At 42.2% G+C, this 12,006-nt stretch overlaps 1 protein-coding gene across 2 annotated transcripts in view; it reads right to left on the minus strand.

Moving 5' to 3' along the window:
- afap1l2 (actin filament associated protein 1-like 2) overlaps positions 1-9,465 on the minus strand; it is a 39,945-nt gene extending 30,480 nt beyond the window's left edge. For both annotated transcript variants that reach the window (XM_080048499.1, XM_080048498.1), the window contains exon 1: positions 9,207-9,465. In XM_080048499.1, the coding sequence (XP_079904625.1) occupies positions 9,207-9,222 (16 nt within the window). In that variant the 5' untranslated portion in view covers positions 9,223-9,465. The remainder of the gene's footprint in view (positions 1-9,206) is intronic.
- Between the last annotated feature and the right edge of the window lie 2,541 nt (positions 9,466-12,006).

A 12,006-nucleotide genomic window follows, 5' to 3' on the forward strand; every position in this document is an offset into this window, starting at 1 on the left:
GGAGCCTGCGGGGTTCAGCTGTGGGGCAGGGACATGGTTAGATTAATCCAAGCTGTGTTTTGGGTGTTGTGTTATTGCCGTAGAAACCCCGAATTTAAGAAAAAAGAGAAGAGAAAAATGGGTGTCAACTTGATGACCTCAGAAAGAAATAGGGCTGCCTGTGTTTGTAGCAGCACTGAAGGAACTTTGGAAAGAAGGGAACAAAATGGCACAAGAGGAAAGTGAAAGAATATATTGAAGCTAGGACCAAAACATCGCAAGTTAAAAAAAAATGCTCACAGCATTAAAGGCATACTAAGCGATTGTAATCTGAAACACTTTTTGTCAAAATCAGCTAATATCTACTTCTGTAGTTGGGTGTTGTGCCTGGCCACTCGCTCTGAGCGTCAACCATTGCCGTGCTGAAACATAAACAAACATTTTCCAAACATTCGCTGGAGATCTCTTAGTATGCCTTTAAGTCTGCTTTCACTGAGTTTTAACAAAAAGAAAAGAAAATGGTTGGTTTTGATACATTTGCAAGTGAAAGAAAAACCTCAACAAAAAGAGATAGCAAATATTGGTATCACACGTTCACCTGGAACAAACAGTGCGTAAGCTATTATTAGCACACACTTGGACTGCAAGTGTTGTTTCTTTTCTTCAGTCATGTGGCACTTCCTTTAACTACTTTCTGTCACCATAAGTACTGTATCTGCTACATTGTGGCCATATAGCGAGAGGAGTCTAAACACATTCTGAAAATGTCTGATTTGTCATCTTGTATCCACTACTTCCTCTCAGGGAAAAGTGTGAAATATTACCCTGCAACATTGTCAGTTTGTGGAAAGGCACAGTCAGGGCAAACAAAAATCATTTTTGATTGATGCCACCCGTCAGTCCCTCAACTCAGCTGTGTTTGTCTGATCAAAGGCTAGCCATAGTTTTTTTTCCCCATTTCTTTGTCACTTTTCATTATCATTAAATTACCATTAGTATTCATCATACTACTGTAGGAGAAGTAAGACTTGGATTTGCTGTTTTACTGTTCATACGTTTGACTGCTTCAATTGCTTTTCCAGTCAGGTGTTGTGTTGAATAAAGGATCTTTGACATCACATGTGAGTAGGCTGGCAGTAGCGATGGGTGTTCCATAAGGTGTGTTACAATTTGTGATGAAAAGGTTTTCATGAAAGCAAAAAAGGGCCCATACATACAAATCACTCAGAGCATTTGGCAACACAACATATTTTGACTGACTGTCAGAGCTCATCCTCAGAGAGTTTTCTATATATGTCATTAGAAACTGACTAGCTGGAAGAACAGAAACCTGCAGCACTATTACGTCCAAGGACTCATCCATTCGCAGCCAATGGGGGTGGATAACTGACGCAATGAATAAATCAACAATTATTTAGAATTTTCAATCAATCAATTCAATTTAGTAAATTATGGAAGCAACGATGGCCGGTGGTTGAAAAATAGACAGGAAGTCTGCCGTGAGAGGAATCTTTTTTTTAGCACTGTGGGAAACTATTTCTTATAGAAGGAGCTTGAGGTTGTGATGTGGTCTGGTCTGCAGAATTCGCTAGTTTTAACACTTTCACAGCTTGTAGAATATTTAACACACATTCAACCCAGAGAGGAAGAAATTAAGGGGAATCAGTGGCTGTATTTTTGGTTGAAACAAAAACAATAAAAAACCTGCAACCTTGCCTTGACAACTTATAATTTACAAATGTTAAGCCATGCAGTGTCCACTTTCCTTTATAATATTTATTTCTTTTAGGGTGTTTTTATTCTTGCTCTTTCTTTTCGGCAGTTTAAAAATGTACAACATAAGAGGAAAAAGATAAGAGGGAATGGCGAACGCGTAGGCTTAAGACTCTGTAAGACTAGAAAGAGGGGCTGTGGGCAGAGTAACACTTAATGTTCAAACCCTGGCACATACTGAGACGCTGAGCCACAGATTGAAGTGTAACCTTCTACAAAAGGTACAAATACCAAGGACAGAATCTGCGAAGGAGTCACTTTTTAAAGTGTACTATACTGACCCCCTTTTTAACTTTCTCCTCTTTCATCTTCCCTCTGCCCAGGCTACTGAATCTCGCCTTTATTCCTCTCACGCTTTGTCTTTCCCAACACCCTTTTCCTCTTTTTTTTGCTTCAACTTCTACCCAGTCTTTAGATCTGTGCCGTCTCAGTAATATCGAGGCCACAGCTCGGCCCCTTGGAGAAATCATTGTTATGGCTGAAACATGCTAATGGGGTAAAAAAAAAAAAATCCAAGTCTATCTTTTGTTTTATAGGAAAAAAAGGGGCCCACGGTCTACTCGAGCAAACCTCATCTTGATTAGGATTCAGTGCGAGCTACTGTAGTCTCTGCAGATAGAGGCTTGAGCTGAAGGTTCAACATTCATTCTGACTGTGGATGACATGAGGTTTGTGTGTGTGTGTGTGTGTGCGTGTGTGTGTGTGTGTGTGTGTGTGTGTGTGTGTGTGTGTGTGTGTGTGTGTGTGTGTGTGTGTGTGTGTGTGTGTGTGTGTGTGTGTGAGTGTGTGTGTTTGAGAGAGAGAGAGAGAGAGAGAGAGAGAGAGGGAGGGTATGAAGCAAAGTTAAAGATGTGAGAAGTGAGCAGAATGAAAATAAAGTGTTGAGGATGATGTCAGAATCCTCGGTCATTTATACTGATAGTACTTCTAATAGTAAATTCATCTTTGACAAGTTTTTACAAAGTTAAGAGGCATCTCTGTGGCCTTTGGCTCAGTTTTATGACAAATGACATGTGTAAGCGGTTATCATTTAGACAAAGGAAATGAGCTGCGAGACAGTTTGTACATTTCCATTGTTGTACTGGAATGTTATTAATACTGAATAGAGACTGAAGACAGCTGTGGGTCAAACGCCAATAACGTTTCTCGAATTGAGTTGAATTGTGACAAATGGTAAACGGAAAGTGAAAGTTGAAAATGCCACCTCTTGAAAGTTCTCTAATATTTTTAGATTAACAATAGAGGAAATGACTATCTACAATAAGATTAAAGGTGTCGTTCCTGTCCATGTAAAGTGACCTTGAGTGACAGAAAAGGTGCTCGTAAATATAGAATGTATCATTAGCTATATCCAGGTGAATACATGTTGGTTTTGTGGCCGAGAAATCCATTCGGTAGCAATCTGCTTTGCAAGGAAATTATTAGTAACACAAGACTCTTTAGCTTTTTCTCACAAACACACACAGGGATAAATAAATAAATCACCGTTTGCCCTGGGCTATGAGGCAGAAGAGACTCAGTGTGGTTCCACCTCCTCCTCTTAATGCAGCACCCTGCCTCCATCCCTCCATCAATCCCCCTCTATCTCCTTAAATTTCCTCACTCCACAAGATCCCACCAATATCAACCTCCAGATATAGTGTATATGCTTGATACCACTCTGTGTGGGCATTAACCATCAGTCGTTTTTCAATTAACATACACTGTGTAGTGATAAACAGATTCATGTTTTAGAGGGCCATGGTTTTGGGGCTTTACAAGGCTCTGCATTCTTGGCTTGATGGGAAAGAAAGCGACAGACAAATAAAAACTAACTAGCAATGCCGCCCTAGAGTCACCCACATGAAAGCTTCTCTGCTTAGTTATTATCCCACAGATAAGTGGCCAGGAGGGCTGTGTGGGTGAGAGTGCATATGTGTGTGATTATCAAGTAAGCAAGCTCCTGTTCTAACTATTATTTCCCTGTGAGGCCAAAATAAAAGACACAATACAGGTCTGAACCAGAGCTCCTGTATCCAATAAACAAAGCCACGTTTGATGTGTTGTAAATGAACGTTAGCAAGAGCCGGAGGCGGCCAAAAGGGCCAAAAACTCCCACGGAGGGCAAAACTGCCACAGATCAGGGAGACCATCTTTCTTTTCATCATTTTTATAGCCCAGTCCAGCTTCCTGAATTACCACTCGCTCCCCGTTGGCAAGCGGAGCCCATGACACACACACACACACACACACACACACACACACACACACACACACACACACACACACACACACACACACACACACACACACACACACACACACACACACACACACAGAAGTGGACCCGGCAGACCTCATGCCAGCCCTGATGGCCTACATCTTAGCCGGCCTCTGCTGAGTTTATGGGAGGTCAAACCCACGAAGCCCACAGGCTCTGTCACATTGTCATGCTATGCTGAAAAGCATCTTTGAACCTCTAATTCATCAACCAATAATTAAGTCAAGCTGCAACATTTATTTTGACTGATAATAGTTTTGATTGACATTATCACTGCAGTAGACTGACTGTAAGCAAAAACAGCTGAAAACACAGCAAGTGCTGGGCTACAAAGGTTAATAAAGGTGGAAATAACTTCAGCAACACTTACACTAAATAACACAGCACACAAACATTTCATGGTTACAATCATAACCAGAGTGTGCATACAAGATGCATGGTTTAAAGCTGAATTTGAACTATATTATGTGGATGCAAGTATCTGAAATTGCGTTTTGGTCCCAGGAGGACTGCAGTAGTAGCCTGGTCCAACCAGACCATCGTACTTCATTTCATTTGTACAGAAGGTCTGGAAGTGCTGTAATTGGCAAACGTTCACTCACTTGGAGGCGGGTGTCTGTCGAAGTTTAAAACTATTGGATCTGCCCAGTGCCACTCTGGATTAGCCAACCAATCGCATCACGTTTGGTCGTCACGTGTGTCATGAGCCGGCTTTTGACGGTGCGTTCCAGTTGGACAGGGAACTCGGAAATTTCCGACTTCACTACATATTGTAGTCTATGAATCTACCGGTACCTGGCAACAGTAACTTGTTAGAGCCTAACGTTTAGTTATTTGGACGAGAAAGGTTTTAGGCGTCCATACTTTCGCGAGCAGATGCACTGGAACACAGACAGGTCGGAACTCGGAACTACCAAGTCGAAAATCTCCTTCTTCCGAGTATAAAGGAACGCAGCATTCAACTGAAACTGGAGCGCGACTTCGACATCATCGTTCTCAGCCACTCGCTCTGTTCGCTGATTGGACGACTGTAGATTCTCCGGAGAAAGCTGGGAAATGCACTGTACACCTGGACTGACTACTGAAGGGAAAATGAAATTTGGCCGGAAGTAGGCGGGCGGAGCCAGGCTACTGCAGTAGGCTACTGTGAATGGTCACTAAGGGCAGTGTGCACCCAATTACGATTGCTGTGTTCTCACCTGCCCAAACGGACTAGCCTGGCACCGCCCGCCTACCTACTTCCGCTCAATTTTCATTTCCCTGCAGTAGTCAGTCTGTGTCCGCAGTATGTTTGCGGGTTTTCTTCTGCAGATTTTTTACCTATCCAATCAGCGAACAGAAGGAATGGCTGAGAACAATGACGTGCGTCAGTTTCAGTTGCAGAAGCCGGCGCATATACGTCACAACCAAACGTTATGCGATTGGTTAGCAGATCCAGAGTGGCACTGGGCAGGTCGAATAGTTTTAAACTTCAACAGACAACCGCCTTCAAGTGAGTTAACGTTTGTTAATTGAGCGATTCCAGACCTTCTATACAAATGAAATGAAGTACGATGGTCTGGTAGGACCAGACTACAAACGGACTGCAGCAAAGGTGAAATAAACCCTTGTCCATTGCCGGACCAAACACGGCAGGTGTGAAAGCAAAATATTACTTTCTGTATACACCCATAGACAAAGTAAATATTACACCCTTTAAAGGTCAGCATGCTAACATTTTCATTGTGATCATGTTACCATACCAGACATTAGCTTTTAGATTAAAACATATTTAGACAGTCGTCTTGTTTTACTAAAGCAAAACGTACACACAATTCTGTTTTTCTGCACTTTAACATTTTGTTGTAAAAAAAGACAATATCTTCTGCTATTTCTCAAAAACAGGCACGTTTGTAAACCATAGATTTGTATAATGATCAATAATCCAATTATGTAAAAACGTGCATTGATTACATATGTCAGCCCGCCTCCATTTGTCTTAGATTTTATTTTGGCAGCGTTCACAGAATGAGATTGTGGTTGGAGCAGACGTCTGACGCTTGGAGGCAAGAGAGAAGGAGAGACATCATCACAGATCCTATCGTCTTTCTGGGTGAAGCCCCAGCTGCAGAGAACGCAGAGTGAATTCACCATGGACACGCTTAGTCCAGAAAAAAACTGCTGGGATCCATGACAACATGGAAAGCAAAACAAGCAAGGGCACGAGGTGGAAGGCAGTGATTGACAAGGGGACGACGATAATAAATACTGGAGAGGATCTCGCAAGAAAAATAAACAAACATATCCATTTGCTTCATGGGAATAATACATAATGGATTTAACACTTATAATTATTTCTATATACTGTATACTAAGTCATTTTAAATGGTTTTGGAGTATAATAAAGGCCCTCCTTCTGAAAATGGAAGACTTTCATTAGCATGTATACTGTGATTAAATGCTGGGCAAAGTGACCAACAATGGGCTGCTACTATATTCACATCAAAAGTTCTCCAGTTTGTCTCATGGCTTTAGCTACTGAGGTATACGTTTTCTACTGTTACAATGATTCGCAGCCCCGTCGGTCATTCAAACCAAACACAGCTCCGGGGGGTTTCACTATAATTTGATCCTGTCAACTCCGACAGAACAGAAGGTGTGAGAAGCATCGACTTGAGTTCTCCCCTGCAATGAAAACCTGCATGAGTCAGGTCTGAGAAACAAGGAGCATTATCCAGAATACTAAACAATGCCTTGCCTTGTCATTGGTCTGCCTGGATTTTCCCATGTTACCCTTTACTGTACCCCCTCCTCCACCACTGGCTGTTGGTATTTGTCTTTAATTCAGTGTCCTGGGTGCTGGTGCATACAACTGCCAAAGGATTACACTCCAGTCCTTAACTGCGTTCCAATACCCATACCTCCCTGTTATTTAGTATGGTAAAGCTTTAGGATGTCCCAATACATGTTATTAGATGCAGCATGCTTAAAAGTACCCGGATGCCATACTACATTCGGTCGTGATTTTTGATGTGGAAATCAGCATTCTTTGATTCTGAGCCACAATCCATTGCCCACCGGAAGTGTCACATCGACTGAGCCTCCATGTGAAAACAACCAGCAATTCAACAGATTATACATAGAGGCAAGTTCAAGGCATGACGTTATGATGAAATAAATAAGTCAAAAGTATGTCCCAATTGCATGCCTATTGCTTGTAAACTACATACTTTTTTATGATCAGCTGTAGTATGTAGAAAAGTAAAAAGAAAGAGGATGTGATTTGGAACGCAGGGTGTATTCCAGCCCCCACACACCAGCTCATCCTCCGCACAGTGAGGTGTAGGTTAATTGCCCTGCATCGCTTGACGTGGTCTCTGCTTTCCCTTTGCGTCATGAATTACTTCCTCATCACTCAGGCCTCCCATTACCTGCCCTGCCGTGCAAAGTCTTTCTCCTGTCGTTCTCAATGTACTTTTAAAGCTTAATCAGTCGATCGGGAAAATAAAGTATAGTGCAAAGCTCACCTTTACCAGCTGACACATACTGTAGACTTAGTTTGTTTGAAATACAGTCAAGGGATATAATGTACACAACATCTCCCCTGGTGGACAATCACTGCAATTTCATAAATGCTGACAATAAGATCAGAACACTCCCTTACATCAACATCACATCCATGTCTGCTTACATACTGCACATGATTTAGGATGCTAGTTTTCATTATCTATCGATCTTATTTCCCCGGCTGACTAACAGTTTGAAATCTTGAAATGTGTTCTGTTGTTGATCCAAGTAACCGAAACGTAAAGATACTCAGTTCACTATGATACCAAACAAGGAAAAGAAGCCAAATCTTCACATTTGAGAAGCTGCCTGGAACTAAAGAATATGTAAAGTTTGTTTGTCTTGAAAATGCACTCAAACATGCATATTAATGTACTCCCTGATGTGACGGATAGAACCAAATGAATGAACTTGAACTCTGACCAATGCAGTGCCTCCCTCCGTGGCCATAATGAAATCCCCTCACTTGGGAACAGAACACTGTTCTGCGTTTCGGCTGCGTGTGCAACACTGGGTGTTTACTCTGACGTGAGAGTGTGGGAGTGGGCCGACCGACTGGGCCGTCTAGTCAGCTGGAGAACAGGAATGTTGCAGCAAAAGATTGCTCCCTTCTCTTTCAAATTGTGCTGTTTGTGTGGGGATCATCATCATTCCAGTTGAACTAGTCTCCATTGTTTTTCCAAGTCATTTCAGACAGTTTCACCCAGTTGCCTCACCCTGACCAGTGACTGGACTGAGGGGGGATTCACAAAGTGGGTTGAAGGTCCTCTTGTTTTTCTTTTAGATGCTTTGACAGCAAAGCATCTAAGCATCATGGCCAACCACACTACCACCACTAGCACAACTATTCTCACCATTTTGGCTGTTTGGTTTTTACCTCCACCAGGAAGTATTAAATGGCCTTGCTCATCCCTCACAGCCAAATAACCACAGGAATGTGAGCAATGCCGTGAGAACAATGTTGCTGCTATTGTAATTCATCAGTAGCCGCAGTGTAAACTATTTTATACAGCCCACTTGGATTGGGGATGCATTTAGTGGCACATCTTCTTGGTACTCTCTGGGACACTCTGCAGTCAGGGGCCATTCAACTCTTTCACTCATTTCAATGATTGACTCAAACTAGGCCTATATACCCCACCTCCAGAGGAATTTTAATGATCAGTATCAGTGGCAGCAGGTGACCAGTACCAGAGCCAACATGGGAAACAATGTGTCCCTTTACAGTACAGTCAGACCAAGCTGAAATGAAATCAACTTATCAGATGATCTGGAGGCCTTTATATGTTCATGGTGGTATCCCAAAAAAAACCTGAAACATTACATTCATTGTCTTTCTACCTGGTTCTTCTGACAATGCAAAATGACAGTAAAACATCCAAAGTCAATGCATGTCAAAAGCTGATTCATGTTAGCTGTTATTCGATGGTATCGAATAATAGTTTTTTGGTGTATTTTCTAGAAACATTTCTCAATTGTAAAAACAAGTAATTCTGCACAGATTGCCTTGTCAACAGTGACATGGAGACACTCGAGAATCATGTAATTGACCCAAAGCTCAACACACACACACACACACACACACACACACACACACACACACACACACACACACACACACACACACACACACATATCCTCATCTTACCTTTGTGCTTCTCCATTCCGACGCAGTTTCACCGTCTTATCCGTCGCTTCCCCCCTCTCATAAAATCAAACAATCCCAACAATAAGTTCGCTGACAAAGTTGTGAGAGTGATGGTGGGACGGCCAACTTCTGTGGAATGCAGCCCCGGCGCTGCCGTTGATCAACAACACACCGACTGCCTGTCTGACTGACTGACTGAGTCTGACTGGGCTGAGTTTTTTTTCTTCTCTCTCTCTCTCTCTCTCTCTCTCTCTCTCTCTCTCTCTCTCTCTCTCTCTCTCTCTCTCTCTCTCTCTCTCTCTCTCTCTCTCTCTCTCTCTCTATCTCTATCTCCCTCTCTGACGGAACAACAGCGCTCTCCTCTTCTTCCAAAAGCCCCTGTTTGCCGCACCCCCTCGCCGCACAGCAGCATCCGCGCAGAGGCGCTCACGTGAGGAAGAGTTTCGAGTGAGGAAGAGTTTTTCAGCTCCACTCAACTCTCTCTATATTTCTCAGTATGGTTTAAACACTGGTGTAGCCCCTCCATGCACGATCACCGAAGGCTTACCTCATAGATGGCTGACAGTGTTGTTGTAATTACATGGGTACGATTTAAATTACGCATTATGGCTTTAATCCTTTACGCAAAAATTGCGTAAATTGTAAATCCTTCGCGCAATAAAAGTTAAATCAGTTTCGTAAAAGGTCTGCTAAATACCAGTGGATCCGTTCAAACTTAGTCACACATCATGCCAAATGGTGACTCGAGGCAAACGTATATCGCTATCACTATAACGGCCGGGTATTACTATTTCATGCATTGTTGTCCAACATAAATAAAGTTCTGTGCCTGCACAACCACGCACCTGCGTGGGAGAACCGTGACCGTGTGGAGGTATGGCAGGAATGTCTGTCTGGCAGAGCAACACAACATACCCAAAGACATGATTAAAAACGCATGCAGTCTGTGCATCCCAGTGTTTTTGTATGGAGCCTCCACAATTGAACATTTAATGCTTCACCTCAGACAATGATGTCATGTTTGAGTAGCAAAAGCAGTATAGGCTACCACTTAGTCACAGTTAGTTAATGCTGCACCAGTCAGTCACAAAGGGAGAAGTGCTGTGGACTTATCTGATGCTGGTTAATGATACACTTTCCATGGTCTTAACTGCTGCGTACAGGGACAGGATGGAGGGTAACCAAGACATTAACACACAAGCACCAATGACTATCTCAGACACTGCTCCTCTTGATGTAACTGATGGGATAAAGAAACACAGCTGATCAAGGGGCAATTTGTGATTCTGGTTCTGGATAGTATAGTCCTATATCTACAGGATCTTAACCTGAAAGGATTCCAGGGGAAAATCAATACTACTACAAGCCTTCCTCTTTCCTTATCTCAAATGTGTGATCATGCTTTGTTTCTTTTAGCTAAAGGGTGTACTCACAGGTGATGTTGCGTAGAACTTGGAGACACATGCCCCTATCTCAACGGTCAGATGAGGTGAAGTCATGGGTCATACAGTCATCGGGGTCATGCAAGGTCAAGAAAGACCGTAACACTCACAATCAGTTCACCCAATCTGCCTAGTTGAGATGAATGGAGGGACCTGGGGGACACAGCACAGTTATTGGATTCAAATCTAACAGTAATGTAAAAAAAAACTAGGTTCTGCCCAGGAGTTTCAATACAGTCGGTGCTAAAATTGATGATGATTTCTCCTAAATATTGTTTATTGTATTAATTCATTCATTTCATCAGCTTTCCCTGACCATGACTATTTCCTCCAAAGCAAATGAGTTGCATATATTTTAGCTTTGATTAACCGCTGCAACAACCCAGTTTCTCCAAAGATACAAACCTGGCCATGCGCTTTCTGATCTGATCTCTTTTGCTGTTTTCTTTCAAGCAGCAACACCCATTGATACAAACCTATTCATTAGCATCCTCACTGTTTGTGTGTGTGTGTGTGTGTGTGTATGTGTGTGTGTGTGTGTGTGTGTGTGTGTGTGTGCGTGTGTGTGTGTGTGTGTGCGTGTGCGTGTGTGCTTCTCAGTGTGTTTGAATTAAATCCATCGGACATTTTCTCATGTGAAAATACAGCGTTGGTCAAATGCAGCTGCTCATTGTGACTGTGTAGTAGCTTAAACTCTTCTGAGCACCATGTGGCCGGTCCCTGAGAAAATGTGTTTATAAAAGGAAGTTTTAGAAGTGTGATCGGCTGTTGTTGTAAGACCTGCCTCACATCGATCTCTGCGGTCTTTATTTTCCAATAATAACATTGTAAACTGTCCACATCAAAAACCTGTCAAAACATTGTATAACAGTGAGCCATACCATGAGGCCTTTATTAGCTCTGTGCTTGCATAAAACATGTAATAATAATACTAAAAGCTTCAACATTGAAGGAACATCTACAATGTCAGGAAGCTGATGGCAGTAATGACAAAAGACTCTAGTCCTGAAACTTAGAAAAGACATGGTAAAACCTCTTTGTACAACTTATAAAGGCTTGTTGTGGACATCATTTATGATGTTGTATCCATAATGGGAAAGTGAATGTGAAAGACATGAAGAAATTGGCATGCTTTTATTATACCAAGAGAAAGCTGAAATCAAGGTCTTCTTTTTTATATGTATTCATTTATTTTTGTATCTTTTTGCAGTGATTTTGAATACTTCTTCTGACTGTCTTTATAAGCAGATGGAGTTGTCATGGAGATACCGAATCTCTGTCACATTACTTTATAGACCCCGAAAAAGATAATGAGTTGACCTTGGGCTAAGAATTTGTATCTACTCTTTCAGAGTAAA

This window comes from Ammodytes marinus (genome assembly GCF_949987685.1).
Source record: "Ammodytes marinus genome assembly, chromosome: 20".
Lineage (NCBI taxonomy): Eukaryota > Metazoa > Chordata > Actinopteri > Uranoscopiformes > Ammodytidae > Ammodytes > Ammodytes marinus.